The sequence below is a fragment of the Neophocaena asiaeorientalis genome, unplaced genomic scaffold (assembly GCF_003031525.2).
Source record: "Neophocaena asiaeorientalis asiaeorientalis breed wild unplaced genomic scaffold, Neophocaena_asiaeorientalis_V1.1 scaffold1028, whole genome shotgun sequence".
Lineage (NCBI taxonomy): Eukaryota > Metazoa > Chordata > Mammalia > Artiodactyla > Phocoenidae > Neophocaena > Neophocaena asiaeorientalis.
This window is the reverse complement of record NW_020174061.1, coordinates 185,144-212,748: the sequence shown is the minus strand read 5'-3', so window position 1 is coordinate 212,748 and position 27,605 is coordinate 185,144. Positions and strand designations below refer to the sequence as shown.

The 27,605-nt window shown below is 40.9% G+C and overlaps 1 protein-coding gene across 2 annotated transcripts in view; it reads right to left on the bottom strand.

The window, feature by feature from the left end:
* The window catches only part of COL9A1 (collagen type IX alpha 1 chain), an 83,345-nt gene that overhangs the window by 14,132 nt on the left and 41,608 nt on the right, over positions 1 to 27,605 (bottom strand). For both annotated transcript variants that reach the window (XM_024754549.1, XM_024754550.1), the window contains 18 exons: positions 25,654 to 25,707; positions 24,283 to 24,336; positions 21,637 to 21,690; positions 20,199 to 20,252; positions 20,025 to 20,078; positions 19,848 to 19,901; positions 18,993 to 19,046; positions 17,921 to 17,965; positions 16,799 to 16,852; positions 16,641 to 16,694; positions 8,807 to 8,860; positions 8,126 to 8,197; positions 7,583 to 7,618; positions 6,897 to 6,941; positions 5,373 to 5,405; positions 2,174 to 2,320; positions 1,907 to 1,961; positions 270 to 458 (listed from right to left, as the gene is read on the bottom strand). In XM_024754549.1, the coding sequence (XP_024610317.1) occupies positions 270 to 458; positions 1,907 to 1,961; positions 2,174 to 2,320; positions 5,373 to 5,405; positions 6,897 to 6,941; positions 7,583 to 7,618; positions 8,126 to 8,197; positions 8,807 to 8,860; positions 16,641 to 16,694; positions 16,799 to 16,852; positions 17,921 to 17,965; positions 18,993 to 19,046; positions 19,848 to 19,901; positions 20,025 to 20,078; positions 20,199 to 20,252; positions 21,637 to 21,690; positions 24,283 to 24,336; positions 25,654 to 25,707 (1,162 nt within the window). The remainder of the gene's footprint in view (positions 1 to 269; positions 459 to 1,906; positions 1,962 to 2,173; positions 2,321 to 5,372; positions 5,406 to 6,896; positions 6,942 to 7,582; positions 7,619 to 8,125; positions 8,198 to 8,806; positions 8,861 to 16,640; positions 16,695 to 16,798; positions 16,853 to 17,920; positions 17,966 to 18,992; positions 19,047 to 19,847; positions 19,902 to 20,024; positions 20,079 to 20,198; positions 20,253 to 21,636; positions 21,691 to 24,282; positions 24,337 to 25,653; positions 25,708 to 27,605) is intronic.

Below are 27,605 nucleotides of genomic sequence, written 5' to 3'. Positions count from 1 at the left end.
ACCTTGAACTATGATTAAAGCAGTGTAACTGTAAAAGATTGGTACCAAAAGTCAAGGGACCTTAATTCCAGTATTGGGTCTACTGTTGTCACACACCAAGGCCAAGAAAATATCAAACGATAGTTTTCTAATCTTTACCATCACCACAGTAAAAGAGAGAGAACAATCCATCTTCTTGTCTCCTAGATACCTGGCACTTTAGGACAAGTGAATCCATCTGAAAAAAACCCAGTGTGTGGTCCTGGTTCCACATGGACAAAATGCCTTACCTTTCGCTCCCCTCAAACCAAGAGCCCCGGGGGGGCCCTTCATGCCCGGGAGGCCTCGAAGTCCCATCTGGCCTGGGAAACCGTTCTCTCCAGGGGGGCCTGGGGGACCAGGGGGGCCAGGCCGCCCGGGGAGGCCCGAGGCTCCGGAGTCCGGACGCTTGAGACTTGCAGCCATCTCAGCAAAATGCTCTAAAAGATAAAAAACAAAACAGTCCAGGTGAGTCAGAAATATGAAAGTGATTCGAACGAAAAAAGAACTATTTCAAGTGCCTTTTTTCTAAATGTGTCACCAGAGCTTCAAAACTGCTGGTGAGGCCTGAATAAAGCTGGGTCATTGTCCACGGGCTTTCTGCCAGGAGGTTTCACTGGTGCTGCTTTGTTCAGCCCTCCCTGGATGGACCCTGCTGCTCTGAGACAAGGGGATAAAAGACCTTAAACTTCAGGGCTGAGCGGTGTCCAAAGAGATGAGTGTGTCACCTGAACCTGGCTGGTTACCTGAAAACCCGGGACGAAAAGAAAGTGAGCTTCTCAACACAGGAAGAAGTGGATACCCAGAAGCTTCTCAAATGCAAGGACATTGTCCAGAATTAGTACTGAGATACCGTTTGAGACCTAGGCTCACGTTTTTAGTTTGAAGATATTAAGTAATATGAAATACCCTGAGGATTCATGACTTTCTATTAATTCTCCTTCTCAAAAGTTTTTTCACGCTTGGAAGAGACACCAGACATTAAAGAAAGCCTGCTTCTTAGAAATGGTCACTGCCTGTCTTAAAAACTCATAACTGTGTAGGCTCTTTCAGGAAGCATTAAATAGATTAAGAAACATCCACTAAAACCATGGAGAACAAAACATTTTCCCATTAAAATAGGGGAGATATTTTAGTGTGATTTTTTTTTTTTTAATTTAGGGTGTGAAGGAGAAAATGAATTGGAGACACATTTCTCAACAAGATTTTTAAACTGTTCAAATGCAGGTATCCTAAGTTGGCCTTATTTAAGTGAGAGTTAACATAAAGTCATAATTTTCTCAACACTTAATGTTTAAACTGGAAATATCCTTTCAAGATAAGATGTCTGCGATGTTGGTTTTCAAATATAGAGGGGACCATTTCATTCTGAAAAACTCTATGATTCTACTAGACAAATTATACTATCTCCTGAACACACAAAAGATGAGTGTTTCTTCATGATAGAATTGGTTCCAACCAGAATCAAATAAAAAATAGCAATCGCCATAGGCTTCTTATGGGCAGAAGTCTGCCAGTTACTTCTCATATAATCTATAGAGAGAGCCTAGGTCAGTGCCAGGTACACACCAAGTGGTAGGATATTAAGAGGGGAAAGAGCCTGAGAATTTGTGTTCCAAAGGGGGGGAAAAAGGTGTCTGTATCTGTGTGTGTGTGTGTGTGTGTGTGTGTGTGTGTGTGTGTGTGTGTGTATGCTTTCTTGAAAATGAATCACATTGGAAAAAAAAAAAAAAAAATCCTGGCGAGCCCAGAAAGGTACTATTTTTCCTTGAGGCTATAAGCTAGTGCACATGGTGACAAATTGTATAGAACAGACGTGAAATTACTAGTATTCCAAATCCCCCGCCTTTAAAGCACACAAAACGTCAAGCGGCGATGATTTATTTACCTCGAATGACTCGCATGCAAACCTGCTTAATGTGCTGATCGGTGGGTGCTCTGCCCTGGGACAGAAAAGACAAAAGCCAGTTTGTACACGGAACCACAAAGAGGACATTGTTCAATGGTAAACCGACAGGCTGGGCAAGGAAACAGGTGGCTGGAACCAGAAGAGCTGGCCCCATGCTGCTGAGGAGCTGAGGTCTGGCCCTACCCCCGCGCTCCCTCCTGGGATGGAGTCTCCAAAGGGAAACCCCAGGGGCTGCCCAGCACTCACGGGAGGGCCCTGGATCCCAGGCAGGCCGGTGGCGCCCTGTTCTCCCTGCACGCCTCGCGGGCCAGGGGGTCCTTGTGGTCCTTCCACCCCAGGAAGCCCCCGGCTTCCTTCGGGTCCCCTCAAGCCAGGTTCCCCGGGGCTACCTGCCTGGAACACAGGGGCGCACTGTTAGTCCAGGCTAGACACAAGGAATGCGTCTGCTTCATGTTAATACAAGCGCTGCCGTGAAATTGTGGGTTTACTTACGTTCTGTCTCCCGAGCCGTGTTTGCTCAGAGCTTACAAAGCCTCAAGGTAAACACACGTAATGCCACAGAGCAGCTCTCCAATCTCTTAGAATTCCAGTTCAAGTAAACGTTTTAAAGATCTTTCTTTGGGGTATAGTTATGATTTCAAAATGTTAATGGGAAGGATATATTTTAAAACCATATTCTTCACACTTTAAGTCACTTCTAAGAGCACGTTAATTTTTAATAAAACGTGTTAACTTTTTCTGGCCACAGAAAGGCCACTGAGTTCACAAGACATGTCACCTTCTATATCACCAATATAGAAAGCATAAAATAAAGATATTTCCAAGAACATAAGTTATTTAGCCTTTATAACATTCTTTGGAGAGTTTGAAGAAGCCAGATGTATCCAGAAATTATAAAATACTAACAGAAAACTAAATCAATGCATTTAAAATGCCAGAACAAGAAAAGTGAGTCCATAGTTTATCTAAGTATTGAGGAAGTTAAAAATCTAAACATTAAAGATGTTAAAAATAAACCAATTATTTCCTTGGCACGAAAGCATATACCAATTAAATTTTTCTTCTGAAAGCAGACCACTAAAAGTATCTTTAAAGTCCTCATCTACAAAAACTGCTTTAAAGAGAGACTAAATTAATTCACTTTTTCTTAAACTACCTCTGGTGGAATTTGTGGCAAAGTAGTTTCAGTGGACTGGTGTTTTCAGAATAAAAACGAGAAGATAAATGCACAGGAGACATTGAGGGAACACCACTGGTCAAGATCTGAATGTTCATAAAGCAGCTCAATCCTGCTTCTTTTTCATATGCAACATTTATCTAGGAAAAGCCAACTTGTTCAAAAGCTCAAATGTTTTAAACTGAAGAAATAAAGGTGACGAAGCAAGGCACATCTAAAGAAAGCTCACGGAGTGTGCTTTATACACAAAAAAATTGATATTCATCTTAGTCAACCTGTCAAAATTGCCTCTATGAAGAAATTATGGCTTAAAACATTTCCAGAGTCAGGGTCAAGGGGGAAAGCTAAGCACGTGTTATGGAACGAAGGTTGGGGAACTGTCGGGTGACGGGTATGCAAGACCATAGCGACTTCTAAAAGAAACCCGGAGGAGAAGCCAAAATGAATTCAGAATGCGCTAAACAGCTGGTGGAAGACAAAGGAGGCCAAATCAGAGTGTATTACCTTGCTGGCAACATCTGAAATTTTGCTAGAACAAGGAGCAGGGCATTTCTGATGAAGAAGTCAAGGGCCCACATGACCAGGACGTCACAAGGGCCCTGGGTCTTTGGGAAAGGATTCCTCACTTGAGGAGGGATACGCCGATGCAGAAACCAGCGTGCAGACCTCACCCACTTACCAGCTTTGTCTTGCTGAAATCACTGAGAAAAGGAAAAGCTTTTCTGTCAGTAACTCTGTCCCCTGATTCTAGGACGGTGCACTTCAATTTCATCTGTATTACTTGGGTAATGTCAGGAAAGACAGGGGTAGGAAGGGAGGTGATGAATCAAGAGCTAATTCCGAGTATTATATCCGAATTTAAATGAAATTAACTCATTTTCACACCTGCATTGTCCATCCACTTTTTTCTTTTATAACTTGAATTCTCACCTTTTAACATTACTGATTATTTCTAGACAGTGAAGGAGGATTTCCATGACCGAATTCTATCAAGGTTTAACTCTTTACGTTGTTCTCAATCCTAAACGATTCCTGTCAAAGATTCTTAGGCATAAAGATGTTATTTGAAGCTTGAGACTGTCACATGGTGTTTAAAGGCAGTATGTAAACAGGTAAGATAATATAATGTGACAATTTCCATCTCAGTGCTGTGTGAAGAGCCCAGGGCAGGGCACTGTAACCAAGGCTGGGTGGGTCCTCCCCGAGAAAGCTCAGTTGAGGATGGGGCTAAAAGCTCAGGTAGGACGTGCTATTCTAAGGAAAGAGAAAGAGTGTCCAGGACTAGAAGAAGCCCACAAGGCATTAAATAGTATGTGCCAAACAAAAAGAACCACAGACAGATGACGTTCCAGAGAGGTCGGAGATGAGGCTGGTGAGGCTCATTGAAGGCTTTGGATACATTTGCTAAGAGTCTGAATTATTCTGTAAAATGTTATTCTTAGAGGGTTTTAAGCAGAGGAGGAATAGATAGTGGGCTTTATCTTTTCATCTAGATGACACTGGCTGTCACGAGGATAACACATTGGACCAGGACAGAGAGAAGTCGGTGGGGGGATTCCAGAAACAAGAAGACTTGGAGATTCATGGAAACTGGTGATAGATGCACTTGAGATTGAAGTCTGAGCTTCCTCCTTTCTGCTTGTATTATCTTAAATCTCTTATTTTATTAGATGTGCGTTCCTTTCAAATTAGCAAGCCATTCTAGATTTGCTATTCATTGGTTCTATAATTCTGAATACATCTAATCTCTAAGGACATCAGTTTCGTTTCTGTAAAATGATAAATTGAATGAGATGGTTATTTTCTCGCTCTAATAATTATCTGTACTTTCTTAGGTATCGTGCCTATATCTTACTTCCCCAACGAGGACACACAGAAGATTAAGAAAATTGCTGAAATATTTGCAATGCTATGACTGACAACGAATTTCACTTATGTTCTTGTCACTGCAAAGCACAGGTCGGTTCTTATAAAATAAACCATTTGTGGAAGAAATTACGACGTATATTCAGTGAGCCACTTTAATATGAAAAAAGAACCCTTCCTCTAGAGTGATTAGGTCAAAAGGCAGTTCCATTTACACTGTTGTGCGGTTTTTTCTTTGGACTAATCCACTACTTAGAGAATAAACGTAGGTGTTAATTTCCTTAAAGGTAAATCCTTTTAGAATTGAATTTTCTAGAATGCTTTCATAAAGCAGAGCATTGCATTTTCTATAGCTTTATTCATATTTTTATTTTTTATACCGTTACTGTTCATTATACTTACAGATCCCTTTGGGCCAGGTAATCCTATATCTCCCTAAATCAATAAAACAAAATTATATTAGAACAATGTTTACTAAAAACTCTAAAAAGCTTATCATGCTGCCAAACTCAATTGAAAACCATGAACAGAACCATGACACCACAGAAAAACATTAGATTCACAATTTGGATTCTGGTCCCCTCCCAGCCTTTGGCTAACTTGTCTGTTAAATAATAGGGTTGAATCACAGCTCTCCAAGGCTGCATTCAGATTTAAAATGCTAGGTGTGGAGAACTGAAATGTGCAGGTCAAAAGACATTAAGCTAGCATGCTGTTATAAAACATAATAGACATTTAAACCAGATGACTTCATTTCTGAAACTCTAACAATATTTTTAAACTCATCCCCAGAAGTCTATCAAACCAAATATGCATGCTCTTATGCTTAAAAAAAAACCTTGACTATCTCCCACCACTAGTTCTAGGTATGAATCCAGCTCATCTTAGCACGTCAGTGCATGTCCACTACAAAACAGCACGACTTAAAACATCCCCTTAAGGACCTCCCTGGAGGTCCGGTGGTTAAGACTCCACGCTTCCAACACAGGGGGCACGGGTTCGATCCCTTGTAGGGGAGCTAAGATCCCACAAGCTGCACAGTGCGGCCAGAAATAAATAAACAAAAATTTTAAAATAAATAAATTAAGAAATAAAACATCCTCTTACCTTATAAAATGAACACTTTCAACAGAAAATAAAATTGAAATCCCCCTTTTTCTAATTTACTTAATAGTTAGGAAGCTTTGCCTCATTCAGATGTCAACTGAAATCCTAAAACTCTGAATAAAACACTATCAGCATTTTCTCCTGTACTAAAAGCTCTCTGAAACCGTTTTCTGAGAATTCTGTCACGCACACACCCCCCAAAGGACCAATCATAAGTTTCCACACGAGGTCCTGTTACATTGTGTCATAACCATAAAGGATGCGCCAGCAGACCTAGCAGTGCTGTGGAGGTGATGACTTGCTCTCCTCCCCGCCTTCCTGGAGATTTAGCAGAAGGCTCCCCTGGACCTGGAATCACTTCTTTGGAGGGTCTTAGACTCCAAAAGGCCGTGGAGAATACCCACGGTCAAACTCGGGAGCCTCAACTCTCTAACTACAATAATCTATAATACAAACTATAATAAAGCTTTAATTTTGTTTCCGTGATGGGCACTATTCATAGACTTGTCTACAGCCACATAAGAATCACCTTGGATGTCTACATTGAAAACCACAAGAAAACATGCCCTCCGTAAGGAACGCTTTGTCCTCCCAACACTTAAGGCCACGTCTATCGATGTTGCCGTGTTTCCCCTCCACTTTACTTGATCTTGGGTGCGATTCTCGGGGGTTGTTTTTTAGCTTATGTAAGAAACATATTACCTTTAAAGAAGTCAGCAAGGATAGCAAGGTCAGAGAAAAGAAAAAGTACGTATGTTTCTAATACAGTCCAAAATCAGTGAGTCTCCATCAATAACCGGAAAAAAAAAAGGGTCTTACCAGTTCACCCCTTTCTCCCAGTTCTCCCTCTTCACCAGAGGCACCCTAAAAGTTAAAAGTCACATTTTTTAAGTTCTTAGTTCCTTGGCTCAATTTTAACCAGTCAACGTTGAGAAGTATTCAAAAGTCCCTGCAGTGCCCCCAAGATCATGCAGAAATACGAAATGATCTCAGTGGTTTTCCTATCTAGCTGTCACGGGCTTGTCCAACCCAGAAAACAGCCCAGAGAAAAGCCAGAAGGTGAAGTTGAGTTTCTGCTAAAGATAAGGATTAATGAGTATAAGCAACAATTTTATAATTAGGTAAAAAAACAAACAAACAACACCAGGGCAAGGACTAGCTCTAATTCACATGCATTGTTTATTGGCTAAGGTCTTGGTAAAGAAAAAACAAAACATGATGATGCGGCTATGGAAGGCCTCATCAGGCTTGGAGTAAACCAATCTGTTGCGTAAGAGAGACGGGGCCATTCTTTTCAAAGGAAGGACAATGTGTATTCTTGAAGGCAGAGCCATCATTCGCTCCGGCTTATTAAAATGGTAGATAAGGCTACAGACCAAATTAAACCCTGCGTTTCACCCACTATGAAGTACAATGAGCCTCCACATTTTACCCACAGCGCAGGTCAGCCAGTGCCCCCTGCTGGTAAGGCACATTAAGTGCTGCATTTCACACGTGGCACCTACCTGTTCACCCTTTGGACCAGGTTCACCAACTACGCCCTGTAAGGAATAAAATATACTTTTTCAGTGTTTTGAGGTGTTTAACTATATAATTTCAAACGAACCAACTCCCCTTACTGGGCTGGTGAATAGGAACACGTATGAATAATCCCTATCACCTCACCACCTAGCAAGAGTCAGGTCAGACCTGGAGAAACTGACAGTTGTCCAAAAAAAGTCACTGGCAACCTGAAGTGCCCTCTGATCACATCCATGTAAAATGTAACTAGTAGGACTGGAAGTTTAGAACTAAATAGGATGTGTGATTACAGCTGAATTTTTACTTTACTCAGCTTTTATTTTTCCCTTCTGATAAATTACTGTATTAATAGATTTTTTTTTTGTTTCTTAATCTCAACTCTCAGTAATTTAAGATATCTTTCTTGATAGCCCTCTATGGTAATTTCTAGAAAAATTCTCCATTGGGCCAAAAGCGACCTTGGTTTCTCAACATAGTAGAAATCACCCTTCCAAATAAGGAACTTTCTGGACAGCTAGGTATCTTACCCTGTCACCTTTCATTCCAGGAAGTCCAGGGGGGCCAGGCAAGCCGGGGAAGCCAGGTCTGCCGAGAGAACCCTGAAAAGCAAACACAGAGTCCCCAGAACCACTGCTACCGCAACTTTGAAAGCACATAAGCCAGACACAACCTTGGGTGTGTGGACTCCTGTCTAGAATAAATGTGCTGTGTTGGTTTAACTCTGCTTCTCAAATTTGTCACTCTCCCAACTCCCAGGAGAAGAGACCCAGTCCCCCCCACCAGACTCCATCCCACCTCTGAGGTCCCCAGTTCCAGGGCTAGCACCCCTTCCCAACAGTGGGCTCTTTGAGCTGAGTCCCCGCCTCGCTGGCTGTGTAAACAAGCAAGGCTGGAGAAGTAAAAGGGTGGCATTCACGCACTCGCTCTCCAAGTCCAAGAACAACCAGGAGCCAAATGTAGCACTTTGTATCTCTCCCAGTTTTCGAATAAATGCTACAAGCCACACTGATTAAAATACCCTTTAAGGGTCTCCTAGATTTAATTTGAAATTCTTCATTTACATTTTCACACATTCACATAGGAATAGAAATCAAGTAAGGATGATGCAATTACCCTTTGTAAATTATTTTTCTCTCCTTGCTTCTTTTAAAAGACTTACTGTGTTTTGTATGAAGCAAATAAACTGCGGGACCAGAATTATTACTTACCAGTTTACCTGGTAGTCCTGGGGGTCCTACTGGTCCTTCTTCACCTCTACTGCCCTAGAAACACACAAACATGATGGTCAACCAGACAGTCTGCCGAAATGCAAATGTTTAATCACTATTTCAATGAAGTAACATGCTACCTAGGTTTTTTGTTTAAATATAAAGGTCACCAAAGTATTCTCCCCATCTTCAACTGAAGGCAGAGACCTTTATATTAAATGCCTGCAGCCTCGTCAGTGTCCATCCTGAGTTCTAACAGTCCTAACGCTGTTCGTTGTGAATACAGACTGTTCCATGGACATCATACCTGATACATCTACAAGAAATGGCAATTAGGAGTTTTCAGCATCTACTTCACCATCCAAATTAGATTATGGTGATTTGTGTACATGATTTATCCTCTCATTTAGACTACATGTTCTTGAGGTATAGGTATAGTAAAATTTTGAATTCCACATAAATGTGTAAAACACAGAGTAAATTTCAGGTCTACAGTACATTTTAAAGCAGCATCTGGCAAGTGATCTTGAACCTCGAAAGAGGGAAAAAGACACAGGACAGAGATGTTCGCCCTCAAATTACTACTGTAACTTCAAAAAGACGTAAATAGTAGAAATGTGTAAAGTTTCTGAAAAAGTCTTTGTTCTACTCGTTCTAAACATGTCTTAAAAGATTAAATAGACTTTGGAAAGTACAATTTATAATGTAGATGCACCAAAAGCAACACTCTCATTTCATTTTGTGAGCCAATATCAATTTATTTGAAACTCGAAGCCCTTTGAGAAAAGGAAACACCACGAACTCTTCAATTTCTTTCTCTGAGAACTTCATACACTTTTATGCAGTCTGACAAAAGCTTGTTTCATTTCTAACTCAAGTTCAACTAAGCTGAACACTGAGGTTGCTGGATAAATAATCACATTTCCTGGATGGTGTACACAAAATGAAGGCAGTCTTTTGAGTTTGTTTTTCTTTAAAATGACATGACAACTTCATATTAATGTTTAATATTTATAAGTGCTTCTGATAAGATTATCCTGATCTGACCCATATGTTATTCATTCATCTATAAAAAGAACAAAATGTCAAGATCTATAAACCTTCTGCATTTTCCGTTGCTCTAGAGGACTGAGAATTGTATGCCAAATTACAAGTTTCTAGCTATAATTTCATATGACTTACAGGTGATTTAAACAAAATACTCTTAAATGCTTTTCAAAAACTTTTATATAAATGTTCTGTCTAATGCATGAGTTTGAATAATACATTGGTAGGTAACCCTTGTGAGCAGCTTGGAAGCCAGAAGCAGTACCCCATGTGGACAGATGTTAGAAAGATATATTGATAAGTCAGGTGAAAACCAGCCCTTATGATAGATTCTTCTATGTGTCTCTACACATAAAGATGGGGTTTCACTCCATTAATATGACCCAGTACTTCCAAGTTCAAGATAGATTTTCTTCAGTACATCTGCTCTGCTGGCATTTTCAAATTATTTCTGAACTGCATCCTGATTGAGATCCTAAATGTCATTGAGATAAAATGACTTTAATTCACAGAACGATTAACAGTCATTGGTGGGAAACATAATTAATCGTGTCAGAAAGGGAAAGCAAAGTTCTCGACACAACCTCAAGTATTCATGTCTAAATAAATGAACCATTATTCCATCTTATCCAAAACAAAGATGATTAATATACTCTTTTCCTCTTCCACAAACCAAAAGGCTAAATGAAAATAAAGGACTCTATAACCTTTCATTTACTTTTGGAGAGATTAATTATCTTTTCAGTCAAAGACAAAGATTTTCTTTGCTGGAATCTTATTTTCTCTGTCTTTCATGAGCTCTCATTATTCAATTCAGAAGTCTTTTCCAAGCCCTGGCAGCCCTTGGTAATACCTACGAACGGTTCAGAACCCAGTCTACGCAGCCTGCTCTGCTGACCTATAGCCATGACAGGGCAACACACGTAGGACCAGGGGAGGGATGGGTGAAATTACGGGCATTCACTTTTCTGTCCCTGCACAAATAGACAACATGTGGGTCCTCATTTTCGTTTCACGTCTAGCTTATAAATCCTTGGCTATTCTGAACTTAGGTATTTCTATAGAAATCATCCCACTGTGTGAAAAGGTAATGTTTATTTCCACAAGGACCAAACAGCTACTACTACAAAAAAAAAAAAAAAAAGGGCAAGATTTTCTCATGGCCATTCTTATGATTTCTATGTGTTCTAAAAACATGCATATTCTTCCTCTAAGTTCTTTAATTTCACCTGTAACTAAGATGAACGTGAGAAATTGAGATACAAATAGTAATCTCTAAAAAAACACAGGTTAAACTAAACACATCCTGCAGGGAGCAATTCACCCTAACCTGGTAACAACAAGAGTGCTAGAAAAATGATAAATCTCTTCTGTTTCAACAGCTATGGTGAAATCACATTCTCAGATGTGGGCCAGGGAGGCTGGTGGGGAAATGGCTCTTCTGTCCCATGGCTGATATTTACAAACCTCTTGACAGAAGTTATGGGTTTTAACAAGAGAATTGGAAGGAACCAGATAAAAAGGCAACATCCTACCACTGAAAATGCGAAGACCATAAGAAAATGCTCTATTTTTCTCTTGGGTGCTCTGTGCCACCATATTTATCTCCGACATGTTAAGACACATCTTCCAATTCGTCCCTATCTAAGAAGCCAATCAAGGCTTAAAGAAAAGAAAAGATGCAGACCCTCTACGAATGATTCCGAACCCTGGCTGTGCATCAGAATCCCCTGAGGAGGTTTTAGAAATACATTTCACTGGTGTCTTCACCACCCCACCTCCTCTCTCCCCTCCGCATTCCACCCCTCTCCCCCAGGTCTTGATTCTGTAGGTCTGGGGTAAGACCCAGGAAATTACTGGGGCTTGTGTTCTGTTCGTTTGCCTTCACCAGCTTGACTTAGATTCTTGTTAAATGCTCACTGCGAAAGCTCCATAAATACTAAAATTTGCTAAATGTGTTTTGTGCCGTTAGAATTTGCCAGGCTAACTTCAAATAAAAATATGCAGCGGGGCTTCCCTGGTGGCGCAGTGGTTGAGAGTCCGCCTGCCGATGCAGGGGACGCGGGTTCGTGCCCCGGTCCGGGAAGATCCCACATGCCGTGGAGCGGCTAAGCCCGTGAGCCGTGGCCGCTGAACCTGCGCGTCCGGAGCCTGTGCTCCGCAACGGGAGAGGCCACAACAGTGAGAGGTCCGCGTACCGCAAAAAAAAAAAAAAAACATGCAGCGGAACCTTGACGTTGGAGGCATTAGAGGGTGGAGATGGGGACCTGGACACTAAGCCCCAAGGCCAGGTCTGAAGTTTGGCTCCGCCAGGCACCAGCTGACTCCAGGCAGGCAACTCAACCCCTGTGTGCCTCCGTCTCCTCATCTGTAAAATGGGCTTTGGGGAGGATTGAATAGATACATGAAGTACTTAGAACAACGTCCAGCTCATAGTAAGCACTGCAGACGTGCTAGTTATTATGTTTATCCAAGGAATAAAGACATCAGTCAAAATGATGGTTTTCAATCAAATGTTCCATTAAATGTTCTTTTCGCTTCAAATCTTCCAAATTTCTTTAAAAGCATGAGTTATGCTTGGAAAAAACAAGTCTTTAGTCCTCATTTCTCAAGTTTCTGTCAGATCACTAAGAAGGCGCCTTTTTTATAAAGAAATCCTAGCAGCTATTTTGTAAAACTCATTTTAATAAATACAAAGACTTCAATATGGAAGTCTCCCTTTCAAAATGGAACTACTAGACTTCTAAAATACCACCGAAAAATGCATTTTATCATACTTGGGTTGTCATAATTATTTTACCAAAAGACTGGACTTTACTCCACTGTGCTCTAGATTGTGGTGGTGGTTGTATTTGCCTGATAACCCCAAATCCTAACTAGCTGAATAACAAACATTATCCTTAGTACCTTGCCAGTTTCAGAACGGGGAAATTATAAATCACTATGCTCAGGCTGTAATATACCCTAAATGCCTCTTTCTGGCAAAAAGGACGTTCAACCCAGAAGATGAGTTATGACTGCTAAAGACTGCTGCTTTTACAAACCCATTTTCATATTAACATTGGCAGATCATATTAGCCCTACTACAGGGATGATTTTTAGGCTTGCCACAGAAATATTTTTTAAGATTCATTCAATTTTACAACATTGTGTACTTTGTATTTCTCTCCAGGGTAGGTTTAAATATCCCCTCACACAGAAGCAGATGACAATCTGTTTACACCATAACCATCACAGCTGCTTCACGAAGTGTTGACTGGGAGACTATTCCAGAGTCTGATGGGGTAGGAAGGTAGCTTAGGTCACTCAACTACACAGCATGTGGGACCTCTGTGCTGAAGTTGCTGGTGATGGGGTCAGGTTAGAAGACTTCAAGAGAGAGGAGACAGGCTTCCACATTCCACAAGTGTATAGTCTTCAGAAAACTGGGGGTAGATTGGTGTAGCACTCATCCCAGTCCAAATCACGAGAGCAGAGCAAACACAACCCACTCAACAAAAGCCCTGGCAAGTTCTGGGAAACCTGGAAGAGGAAGCCGGACGGGAGCGACTACACGGTAGGACCAAATCAGAGGCCCCAGCCACCTGCTGGCTCTAAACCAGGAGTCACCCAGACGCATGTGTAAACACAGCGGAATGTGACAGAGAAAGCCGGAAGCGCAAGCCAAGTGGTAAAGATACGTGCTCATACGTAATCCCTAGAGATGCCAAAACTCCAATATTTTTTGCCGTGGCGTTGGCGAAAGTTGATGGAACAACGGTGAGGAAAGGGGAGAATTTAATTTCAAAGACAGACTACAGTTAACCTTGATTCTTTCACAGGACACATTAGAAATAGGTTTCATTCCTTCTACTCAGCTTCTCAGTTGAAGATTTGCAGGAAGAACTGATCAAACTTGTGGGGAATGGGTGACAATGTGTGAATTTACCAAGAAAATGAATTTAATGATGGAAAATGAAAGAACAAATGTATCTTTCAGTAAGTACATTTGGTGTAAAAACTCTGATCCAGAACTATAATATTTATAACCACACGTGATACTCTTCTGAAAAATTTATAGTAGGTGCAAAGTCAATCATGAACGGAGGCAGCATAGCAAGATTTACTGTACCTCCCATCCAATGCATTTCAAGATTTACTGTACCTCCCATCCAATGCATTTCAAGATTTACTGTACCTCCCATCCAATGCATTTCAAGGAATATTTATTGAGCACGACCTTACGGCAGGCCCCGAGGAAAGAGATGTAGGGAACACAAATGTGGATCGGACGTGTTCCTGACTTCCTGCAGTTTCCACACCACAGGGCAAAAAGGGACCAAGGGTTACAGGTTCAGAATAAGGAGAGGTCACTTCTATCTGGGGGGTAGGGCGTCATCAGAGATGGTTCCATTGCAGAATTAACACTTCAGTTGTATCTAGGAGGGCACATGGGATGTCCAGTCAGAGAAACAGAGGAAAAAGCCATCTCAGTTGCAGGGCATCACAAAGAAAACAGGCAGTCTGAGAAGTGCAGAGAGTGTTTGGGAATTAGCATGAAGTCTAGCTTGGCTGGAACGCAGGCTCTTAGCAAGGCAGAAATGGGAAGTAAAACTAGGGGATAAACAGACTTCAGGCTTTCCTTTATTGTCAGTGGAAATCCACTGAAGATTTTTAAATGAAGAAGAGAAATGATGCTGGATGCTGTACTTTGCAAAGACCAGTATGGAGGCACGTGCAGACTTGGAGCCCTACCGTTCCCCAGGCATTTACGTTTGTCACCAGGACTGCGGGGACACTGCTGGAGTTCTAGATGCAGGACACCCTGCGATGTGCAAGAGTCCTGGAGAACGGAGAGCTATCCCAGCCAGAATACCAAGAGTACCCTGCTGCGAGCCGCAGTAGAAGGAAAGATGGGAGCAGGGAAGGCAAATCAGGAAATGACTGCAACGATCAAGCAGCAGTGAACCACCTGAGCCAGGGGGTGGACGTGGGCTTAGAAAGAAGAGTCAGACAGGAAGCTTTAGAGAGGACGTGGTAGGATGAGCAGGTCCACCTGGGGGCAGGAACGTGATGGAGAAGAAACACCAAGGCTTTGAGCCTCGGTGACGGCAACAGTGGGAAGAACGCGGACGCTTACAGAAACTAACAAGCAAAACCGGAATCAGGCCCAAAACCCTGCGCAGGCATAACTTCCTCGGATCCGCCGCCCTCCCGTGAGCGAAGTCAACACCGCCTCCACCGCACGCCATCGCTTCCGAAGGCCGGCCTCGAGTCCTGAGCTAGGGATGGGCCGAGCCCACTGCACCCGTACGGCTTGTGCTCTGTGCCTGGTCCTGCCATCAGCAGGGAGCACGAGATGAAATAGGCAATTTTCTCAAAGCTCCAGCACCCTTCCTCCACACTGATCAGTCTTTCTGTTGCTTCAGAAATAGGATCCAGCTATGACCTCACTGCTCTGACAGACAGTCGAGGGAAAGTATTGGACACCGCCTGGTACGGGTCAGCTGACAAACAGCGGTAAGAAGTGGGAAAACTCCACTCTCCACTCTCATATCGCGAGACACCTGGGATATTTCACTTTTCTGAAGCGTGAAAATCCTCACTCAACATACTCAAGAGATGCTCTTTAGAAACTAACAATGATATTTGGGAACGTTTCTGTGTTCTCACTTGGAGTTCTTTGTGTTACCCAGCAGGCTTTGAAGATAAGAACTTAAAATCAAGACCAGGGAGACTTTTTTTAAAGTTAAATTTGAGTGCACCATGTTTCATTTCCAAATCAGTTTCTCTCTAAGGGTTAAAGTGTATCTAGTGAGAAAATATACAGAGCTATATTATTTGCTGCAAAATAGACACATTTACAAATTCACACTAAAAGAAGTCTGGCAGGTTCTCAAAAGATTAAAATAGAGTTATCACATGACCCAGCAATTCCCCTCGTAGGTATGTACTCAAGAGAAATGAAACAAGTCAACACAAAAACTTGTAGAAAAATGTCCACAGCAGCATTAATCATAATGGCCAAAAAGTGGAAACAACCCCCATGCCCATCGATGCATGAATGGATGAACAAAATGTGGTACATCCATACAATTGAATACTATTTGGCAATAAGAAGGAATGAAGTACTAATACATGGTACAGCATAGAAGAACCCTGAAACATTATGCTAAGTGAGAGAGGCCAATCATTAAAAAACCCACATACTGCATGAATCCATTTATATGAAATTTCCAGAATGGGCAAATCTATAGAAAGTGGATGAGTGGTTTCCTAGGTTTGAGAGGACTGGGTGGGTGCGTGGGTGGGGGCGGGGAAATGTTGAATTGCAAGTGGATCTAGAGTTACTTTCTGAGGTGATGAAAATGTTTTAAAGTGGACTGTGGTGACGATTGCACAGTTCTGCAAATGTACTAAAACCCAGTGGATTGTATACTTTAAATGGGTGAATTATATAGTATGTGAATTATACCTCAATAAGGTTGTTTTTTTTAATCACACTAAAATATTTCCTACGTCACGAGATGAGAGCAGAAAGGGTCAGCATGTTTTTTTTTAAATACTTCATTTTTGTTTCTACTTTCTAGGGGAAAAAAAGCATATTGTATATCTAAGTAGCATTCCTGTTCCATTGTTTATCTGGATTATCACATGTTAAAACGTCAGAAGGCATTCCTGGATGAGTTAATGGATGAATGAATAAAGGAAGGAAGGAAGGGAGGGAGGGAGGGAGAGGCGGGAAGGAAAACCCAGCAAAGCCTGGGGAAGGCACTTTGGGAGGGGTCCACAGAAAAGGAATACTCACAGGGAGGCCCCGAGGTCCTCGGGGTCCCACCTCTCCTGGTGGCCCCTGGCGGCCCTGTTATAAGGAAGGCAGGTAAAGAAAAAGTTAAACTCCCTAATCCTTTGCTTAGTGATTACAACAGGTTACAAGGTATGAAAAGGTAACCTATGGCAACTTACCGGTTTGCCTGAATTCCCCAGTTGACCGGGCTTCCCTGGAGCACCTGTGTTACCCTGAAGGTAAAATACAATATTTAGAGTAATTCAGGCAGTAAATAAGCGTAATAATCAACCTGTCTTACCCAGACTGGGTATTTCTTACACTTAAAGAGCGTTACTTTCCTGATTTTACATTGAGATGTAAACTCTCTTTCTTGGTGGGTACCATCAAAGTTCTTTAGATTTAGGTTAGGATACTGTTTTGTCACTTCCAGAGGCATAATATAGATGTCAAAAATACTTAAAAGCGAAGGTCAGATGTCCAAAAATGAAGGTCTTTAGACAGACAAGAATAAGAGAGGATTTTTCTTTCTTTACAATGTGAATTATATATGTCTTTCTTCATCATTTCCACCTCTAATACAGTTCTTGGAGCCTTTTTATTGATACCTGACGTTGACACCATTAAAATTGTAAAAGATCGTGCCAACATGAGGAAATAAGGGATGTGCCAGCAAGCTCCAGGGAAAGCAGGTGTCTGGGATCCCACCCCACCATCAGTTGCTCATGGTCTACTTACTAGGGCACATCTCTGCTCAAGACTCCACGAGCCACTACGATCGGAGGCCTGGAGCCATGTAATCTAATAGTAATCAATTTCTACGTTATTCACAGTTTATTTTATTTAAAGTAACGCTATATTTTATCCCTTTAACGTTTTCTTTCAACTGTTGTCCTTAAGTGCTAGAATATAAGCACTTAAAACTGATCATTATGTGAACAAAATGCTTAATATCTTTTAGCTTAAGATAAATCATCTTAATAATATATGCACTGACATTTTCTATGGCTTAATATCGTCCTCATAGTAAGTCGTAAAGAGCAAATCAAACTTTCCCTGTTTTACACTGGCAGAGGATGACTCTTTCAAGAAGGTAGTCTGATCAGCAACGCTTTGTCAAAGTACTATTTCTGCAGCTGGGAAAGAGATTAGCTTCTGAAGCCTTAAGGCCTTTTTGATTTCTCCTTAAGGTCAAACATATAAAAGGCAGGTTGGAAATATATAAAATGATAAATAAAATATATTAGTAAAAGAATAAAGAAATAGAGAAAAATATTAACTACAAAGTTTTCATCTTTTACCTTTTCACCGGCAACACCCTTTGCGCCAGGAATTCCAGGTATACCCTGAAAGCATGCACACAGAACTTAGGTTTAATCACCTCCTCTGAGAATCCGTGAGATGCCAAGCCCACTGCATACTGCCGAGGGGCTGGGGGCATCGTGACAACCTCAAAGCTTTAGAGGGAGATTCTTCCTAGTTCCCCAGTTTGAACAGTTATAGACCTACCCACAGTGTAGAAGGCAACTTTACTGTAACTGGCTTGTTATGTCTGAATACCCTTACAGCAAATTCTAGCTCTAAACTAAAGTTACTTTTCAAGGATGAACTTCCAAATTAGAATCCTATTTTCAGATCAACAGGAGCTCTTCCTGGCATGATTTCATGTGTGGAATACAAAGCAAGGACCTATCAAAAACTCTAAGCCTTAAGTAGAAAAAGAGAATGGCAGGAGAATGCTGGGTCTGAGATTTGGTGCCACTGGGAGGCCTGATTTCTCTGATTATTTTAAGGTGTCAGATATCATAATAAACCGAGGGCAGCCCTCATCATTACCAAGTATCCCTTTTAACTTGAAATAATTGCCTCCAAAGGGCCAAGAATACACGTGGTATAACCCACGTGAACTTCCAGCCACATTAATGCAGGAAAACACCAATTTGAATAATTCAAAATAGCACACGATCAAACAATGAAATCTTATTATCTCACATTGTTCCCTGAACATCCTCTCAACCTCTTATGGCTCAACCCTGGTACAAGAGCTTCAGAACTGGTTAAAAGTAGGAGGAAGTATAAAGCCTGGACCACAGCTCAGGGTTAGTGCAACGATATAAGGAAGGTTTAGTGAACTCTAGAGAGAGGAGGGATGCAAAATATAAAGTTAAAGCTCAGTGTGGTTACCAGAGAAGTAACTAGTTATTCAGAGAAAAAGTACAGAAATGTCAATGTAAAACTGTAAAAATATAAAATGAAAGCATCATTTCTTCTCCAGAACTTATCAAATTACATACATAACATGCTTCTCCCCCAAGTGCATATCTTCAAACTATGTATATAAACCAATCAACATTTAAATATTCAAATACTTACAGGTAACCCCTGCAACCCTGCTTCCCCAGGAGGTCCAGGTTTCCCTAGTTCACCCTGAAAAAAATTTTTGTTGAATCTGTATGAACTGCTGTCCTTCTTTTAAGAAAAGGAAAGACCAAGACCTTCTAAGTAAAAGGAGTATCCGCACAGCTGACCTTACGTGCACTTTCATAGCATGACCCAGTTCAGGGTGGGGAGATGGGATAGGACTTAGGACAGAAATGCAATCAGAATACGTTAATTTCCTTCTGCCTACTCTCATCCATGGGGCAATTTTACTGACTTTCTGAAACCAAGCAAACATTCTATTCTAATAATTTTTTTTTTATTGAAGTGTGGTTGATTTAGAATGTTGTGTTAATTTCTGCTGTACAGCAAAGTGACTCAGTTATACACATAGATACATTCTTTTCATTATTCTTTTCCATTATGGTTTATCTCAGGACACTGGACATAGTTCCTTGTGCTATACAGTAGGACCTTGTTGTTTATCCATCCTATATATAATAGTTTGCATTTGCTAATCCCAACCTCCCAGTCCATCCCTCCCCAAACTCCTCTCCCTTGGCAACAAGTCTGTTCTCTATGTCTGTGAGTCTGTTTTGTGTTTTGCAGATAGGTTCATTTGGTTCATGTTTTAGATTCCACTTGTAATTGATACCATATGGTATTTGTCTTTCTCTTTCTGACTTCTAATAAGTATCTTGAACTGACACTTGATTAAAAAATTAGAAGGAGGAAAAAAGTCAAAACCAGCTCAATAAAAGTCTCAGTGACGTAGTAATGGAAACCCTGTGCTTGGCTGGCCCCGGGCAGGGACGACTCCACCACCTTTAGATCAAATCACACAGCTACCTTTGTTCCCGGCATTCCAGGTATCCCGTCCCGGCCATCCACACCTGGCAAGCCCTAAAGACGCACAAAGAAACACACTGTCTCTTAGAAACACATTCTTCTTCCCTTCATCACTTTCTAAAGTTTTACTGAAATAATCACTTTGAAAAATGGGCTTGATGACTACAGCTCACGTACCGTGTCGCCCTTGGGCCCAGGGAGACCAGGAATTCCTCGAGAACCTTGAGCCCCCTGCAGGGTAGAAGGGAGAAGACAGACAAGACACAATCAATTACCACGTGTACTTAGGTCACATCAAAGAGACCAGCACAACCTGCATGCTCGCAGTGGTTAACGCGAATTCGAACTCACTCTGTCTCCCTTGGGACCTGTTTCTCCTAGAGGTCCTCGCCGCCCTTGATCACCCTGTATGAAAATAAAATTGCGTTTAAGTAAGCAAAAGTAACTTTTTGATAGACTTTAGAAATTATAAAACACCATCTACGTTACCTTACTATTGCCCTTTCATCCCAACGGCTTTGCTCTATCGTGGATGCCTCAAGAAATCTTTTTATAAAAATTATATTGTCCTCAAAATTGATATTACCATAAAGATAATTGAGACATGCATGTCTATTGATTTCATTGTAAAGGCATAATGCTCTGTGCTCTTTGGATGAATAAGTATAATAAAATTAAGGTCCACACTGCAGGTAACCTTGACATCAGTAACTGTATCTACACATCCTCTAGCCTCATTGACTATCGTGGTGGGTTGAGGTTTGGACGAGTTGCCAACCTTTTCTCCATATTACTTACTCCCCCAGTCAATAATAATGATTTCTGTCACAATTACCCAGCTAATGTTGATATATGGTACAGGCGGTAATAGATGAGAAGAGGTGTCTTCCTAAAATATAGCTTTTGTTGAATTGTTTAACCGCTCTGAAACCTCAAATGGCTTCCTGTTGCTACTGGATCACTTCGGATCGCCCAGATTGGCATCAAACACTCTCCATCATGTGCTTCGACCTTATCTATTCAAGTTCATCTTCTCAAAAGGAGCTCTCCACCCAGGCCGTGCCAGCCCTAAGGCAGCACACACCCCCATCACCCCAACAGGGCTTCTTCCCGCCTGTGCCCCGCCTCCCCCCCAGCACAGCTTTGCAGGCCCTCCTTCCTCTCAGGCCCGCTCGGTGCATTACCTCCACCACATGTTCTGGAGGTTGATCTTAAAATGTTATCCTTCAGTTACATTCTGTCCTTCCCACTGGACCTTGATAGTTGGAAATTCTATTTTACTATACCTTTTCTTCTTTTCAAGGTGGTGTGAGAGATATTAATGAACAGCTCTTTGGTTTATTTACTTCCAAAACAGGTGTGAGGCAGTCCACAATAGGGACACGTGCGCACATGGCCGTCAGAATATCAAATAATGAGATCAGAAATCACAGGAGAGAAAAATGACAGAACTACCCAAGAACTTCAAGTGAGAGAGTTTCTGCAGCTCTAAGCACCCTAGCAACCAAAGCAAAAGGAAAACGCAGCAAAAGCATAAAAACTTAACAATTTGACGGTACTTATGAGGAAAACAAAACCCATAACAAGTCAGAAGAACATTTCTCTGTACAAAAAAGAGATGCTTGTCTTAATTTTAAAATTTTAAATAAATATAGAAACTATTGCCCATTTTTCCACCTTATTCACACGTAAAGACACTTGCACACACACATACATATAGCAAAAAAATCTATCATTGGTCATTGAGAAAAAATCTATCAGTGGATCCCATGAAAGGAAAACTACTCACAGGTGCACCAGGGAGACCTTGTGGTCCGGGTTCTCCATCTAAGCCCCGAGCGCCCTGGAAATAAACAAGACAAAGAAATGAACTTGAGATCAGCCATGTATGCTAAAGGGCACACCAGTCTTTCTAAAGAACTTCAATAGCCAGATAAAAAGGAGGTTTTGTGTTTTGTAATATATACTCTATTCATCAGTGAACCCTAGGAGTATTTAATCAGAAACCTCAGATGTTAAAACACTGGTTTACATTCTCTCATCCCACCAAAAGTACCTACACCCAATCTTTGATACCACCCTGAATATTTTAAGTTAACAAACACTGGGTCCATTCCTGATTGCTGATATGAGCTACCTGTTTAGAGAACTTGGCAAGCCTATTGGAAAAGGTTTGGTCATCACACTCCAGGGTTCTCAGGATCCCTACAGGAATTCATTGATGGTGAAGACCAAGGGGCCACCCAAATAGTAGCTGCTGTGGACTCCGCCACCACCACACCAGTGGGAGGGATTTCTGGGACTCGAGATCCCCACCCAGACCTAGAATCAGGAGTCCAGCCGTGTGATTCAGAGGAACGAATTGTAATAAGGATTTAAGCATCCCCTCTTCCATCCTGGATAGATGGCAGGTTCAGTATGTGTCAAGGAATTGATCTATTTTCTCCACAACAGATTTACCCTGCTGAGTGACGATGGCTAAAAACTACAGAGCTTCATAAATCTAATCATCGTGAAACTATCTCTGTCTTTGTTATCTATTGCACGTATCGCCTCCCTATTTTCATTATAAGAATCAAAATGTGATTTGAAAACAAAAATATGGGGTTTTCGGTGCTCTCTACATATGCTGCATGACAAGACACGCTCCCTTGTTTAAAACTTCTTCTCATCTACCAGGGGAACGAGAAGACAGATGGGCACCTGAAGTGAACAAGCCATCTCCTGACGAACAGGCTTGCGAGGAGGAGATGATAAAAGAAATGGAAAACAGTCAAAAGGGTATTGGGTAAATGTCAGGCCAAGAAAACCAGGTGGACGGTGTCTGCAGTAAGAATTAAAAATTAGAAAACCTTTGCTAGAAGGTTCAGACGTGGGTAGAATCAAAGAAAGAAGCAGAGGCACCACAGAGCCTTGAAAGTCTCTGATCCCTAAAACTAGAATACAGCAGAAGGCGTTCTCCTTCCACCAGTGAAGAAGATGTTTGGGAGACCTGAAAAAGCCCTTGAAGTCGTCACTCACGTTGCCTGGTGGAAGGAGAGCCAGCCTTCGAGTTATAGAAATGGCTTGGACGCTGCCCGTCTCTCTCCCTTTCTCTCTCTCTCTCTCTCTCTCTTATTGCTGTTCAACACCAGCTCAGACCCAAACTGCTGTTACTAGGTAACCACTCCGCAGGTCTGAATTCACCAGAAGAGCTTTTTTCTTTTTAATGAAAGCAATTTGACAAAAATCAGAGGAAATGAGAAATTTTGAAAAGTACCCAGTAGCAAAATACCTCAAATAAAGAGCATATCAAGAACAGTAATTGGTTTCAAAGTGAGGGTCACGTATTTTAGGAAGTGATTTAAACCCAGAAAAAGCAAAAGCCTGTGTATCAGCAACTTCAAAATAAATGGGATTTATTTTTTAATAACAGACGAGTACACACAGAATGTTACTTAAGGAAACATGAGTACAGAAATGCAAAATATGTTTTTAAAAATACAGTGTTTTTAGAAAAGAAACCGCATTCTATAGGAAACAGAAGAGGGAGACGGGCACAATGAGAAAACCTAGACAGACAGAGAAAGCGGCTGAAAAAATGAAATTGATGGAATTATTCATGAAGCAATTCCTTCGATCCACAAAAATGTGCATCTCTTTTCTAAAAAGGTTGAATTTCATTTACTGAGCACCTACAATGTGCCCGTTATCCTTGTCTGGTTGCTAATGAAAGACTCTGTGCTTCCGTGAAGAACAACATGAATTAGCCTCAGAGGTTCTGCAGAGGGTGAGGCGAGGGTCAGGAGGGGTGGTGGGTAAAGAGCCCTGTTTTTAATTTTCTGGAGCCTACAAATGGGCTTTCCTAACAAACTTTCTACAAAGTGCTGACCATTTCCTTAACATCTGAGAGAAGCTAGACATGCCCCCTCCACTCATACACACACACACACACACACACACACACACACACGCACACGCACACACACACACAGCAAGAAAAATATTTCTGAGCTCATCATGAACGTTCAAGCTTGCGTTGTTATTGCTTCTTCTATTCACTCAGACAAGCCATCCCTGCCCTGCCCTGCCCTGCCCACCAAGGGCAACGCGTCATCCTCCGCTCCACCTCTCCATCCTCCTCTGCTTTTGCCGGGCACTCCAGGTACAGTGTCAGTGTTATCAGTGTCAACTACTGATAAAGAAAAGAGATTAAGCGAAACAACCCTGCTTACTCCTATTTACCCAAAATAATTTAAAATATATAATAATAACAAGTATCCTATGTATGACTCATTTCTATCATCTACGTTTATAACAGAAAGTAAGAACCCAACCAAACATCTACAAAGCACCAAGTAAGAAATAAAAAGTGACGTTAAAGATAAGAAGTTATTTGAAATGGCCCCAAACTTAAACATTTATGCATTTTGGTAGTGTATCATCACCATCTTACTTTTTCCCCTTTGGCCCCAGCTATGCCAGTGATGCCTCTCAAACCTTGGGCCCCCTGGAAATGTAAAAAAGAGAAGGAAATTCTTTTAGTTGAAGCACACATTCTTTGATGTCATCACAAAAGCTGATCGAGAAGGATGTTATCATAACCAAAGGTAACACAGAAAAAGTGACATTATATTGCAGACAAACTTTCCTGGTTTAGAAGAAAAATCCAAAAGGAATTCTTCTGATGTTAAAACCCTTTTTAAAAATTCTGAAGACTTACACAAATCTGGAATCGGAACAATGACTGATGGCAAAAGAGTAAGTATCGTTAGCATCAAAGAATCTTGCTAAAGCCTTTGACTTTTAACTCACACAGAATACACTGCCACTTTTGCCTCCTTCGTGGTTTGTAACGTGGTTACGGGTCACATGATCGTGATTTTAAACTTTGGACTAATTTTTCCCCACCAGTGTGTGCCATCCAAGGCAATAGGTTCCCAGGCAGCCCACAAAAGCTTCTTCCTATAAGTGTAGCTGGGGTCTCCATCATTCACTTGCCATCACTCTACGTTACACCATTTCTACGATAAAAGGCATTGTGAATTCCAATTTGGGGCAGGAGGAAGCCATCTCCTCCCTTCTCGGGCACAGGAGTGGGTAATCCTCAAAATGAGGGTGCAGGGTGTCGATCCCAGGACCCCCTTCAACACTGAGTGTTGTCATTCTTGACTGTCTGGACCCACAGCAGCAGGGCTCCAGAAACAGATGCCGTAGAGATGCTCCCTGGGGAGAAGCAGCTGGCAGACGCCCCATCAGGAAAGCGGGGTAGCCACTTCCGGGCAACTTGCTAACTGTCCACAATGGCTTAGGATAAAGTAGCTCTAGGCCAGTCATTTCCCCGTGCTCTCACTGGAGAAAAGGGGGCATCTCCAACTGTTTGTTTTACATCCAGGTCAGTCCCGGTTCTCTGTAGATCAGTTAGGAATGGCCTGAAATACACATGGCCAGGGTGATCCAGTCAGGACACAAAGTGAGATCTGGCCAAATCAGAATAAAGCCATTCATTCCTGTGGGGCTTATTTTCTGACTCTGAAGGTAATTCAAAAGAGAATTCCAGAAATATTTGGGTCAATAGCAGAGACATGAGAATGACATGTGTTGTCTCCTGAGCTCATGCATAAGTGTTCCAAAAAGCGTACTTTTTACAAATCTTGCATTCCTTGACAGATGCTGTATATTTAAAAGATGAAAAACTGTGAATTTTACAGAAATATTTTGGCATATCCTCTCCCAAACCCCAGAAGTTCAGCAAGCAGTAATGATATCCTCCAAAGACCACCAGGGTCCCACAACATAGTTAAATATGTTTCTAAAAATACTTCACCGGAGGTCCTTGAGCTCCAACCTGTCCAATTCCGCCCTGGTCTCCTTCTTCACCCTGAAAAAACAGAGAGAAGGGCACCAAATGCTAATCCAGCAAATGGACACTGAAATGGGCTCGGTCTAACTTGGCACGTGGTAAGTTCATCTGGCATCTCCTGAATTAGTCTACTATACTTGCTTAAATTATTTTATATGAGTAGTCCATATTAACTGCAGAACATTCAGAAAATAGAGATGCATATAAATAAAGTCACCCAAATCCCACCTTTCCACTATAAACACCAGTAACATTTTGGATGCTATCCTTTCAAAGCTTTTCTAAAGAGAGAGAGGAGGGGAGGGAAAGAGGAAGAGGAGGAGAGAGTGGGGGAGTGTATGCATTCATGTTCTAAGTATGTGTGTTGCGGGTGTATTATTAAGAAAGTGTGATCACACTATGCAAACTTTTCCTTAAACTATAATATTTTAAATTATGATTTTCATTTTAACTTTTTCATTATAGTTTTTGTACCATGCACAGTTTTTTTTAAAAAAATTGTACTTAAATCTAAATCTGTCTTTTCTTCCATGGCTTCTACCTTTGATGGTGCTCGGAAAAGCCTTCTCTGACACCCCCAAAATATATAAATATTCATCTATATTTTCCTTCTAGTAATTTTATAGTTCATTTCTTACATAGAAATTTTTAATTATCATTAATTTATTTTTATGTAAATATAGAGTAGAAATCTTTTTTTTCCTGATAACTGGCACTCTATCCAATATCATTTATTGAATAATAGATTCTCTCCACCCAGGCTGAAAAATTCATCTTTAATGTATGTTAACTTGATAAATATACTTGTTTCTGGACTTCCTTCCTATTCAGCTATACTGGTCTGCTGTATGATGTTGTCAATACCATAACGTTTTAATTATCGAAATTCTATAATACGTTTTAATCTCAGGTTGGGAGAATTCCTTTACCCTTATTTTTCATTTATAGTTACTCTTATTTTCAGATTTTCTTAAATGTTTACCCTTCCACATGAACTTTGGAATTGTTGGGCGGATCTTCACAAAAACACTGCTTGCTTTGTATTAGGACTTCATTAAATTAATAGATTATAGAGAGAGAGTTAGAATCTTCACAATACTGAGTCTTTCCATCTCAGAACTCAGTGTATCTTCATATTTAGTCAAAACGTTTTCTTTTTCTTTCCACCAATAAAGTTTTGTTCTTTTCATTTTGTTGAATACTTCTTAAGTTTGTTCTAAAGTATTTTGACCACCTGGTGGCTATTGCCAATGGAATCTTCTTCCATTATGTTTTTTAACTAATTATTGGTTTAACTTTTTGATACTAATTTTATAATCTCTGATATACTTTAAAATGTTAGGATATTCTAAACAGAAATCCAACTACTGTTTCTTACAGAAAGATTACTTTATGGACTCTGGGGAAAAAGTTATTTTCTCTCTGACAAAGGTTTTACTTTTCACAATAGATATACTGTTTTACATTTTCTGTGGTAATGAATGACTTAAATTGTGAAATTCATCATGAGAAACATTCTTAGTTTTTGATATTTGTTCATGATGGTAGATTAAAATCCAGTTCTATTGTTTATTACATGCTTCAATTCACCCATGTTCTTACTCCACATGCTATACTTTATACATAGAGATTTTTGCACACACATACACACACACCCACAAAGAAATACAAAAAATTTAGTACCAGTGTTAATATAGAACATTTGGGCATCTAGTGCAAAGAACTAGGCTATACCTAAATAATTTACACTTGATTTTTGAATGAACTCTGAGAGTCTTACATAGTGGATCTTTGTCTCATAATTATATTCAGATTACATTCCGTCAGAACATAAGATTGACAGTGGAGGGAGATGGTCCTAATGGGAAAGCCAGTGAATAAGCTAGTTTATGGAGCGGATAATCAACACATGTGTA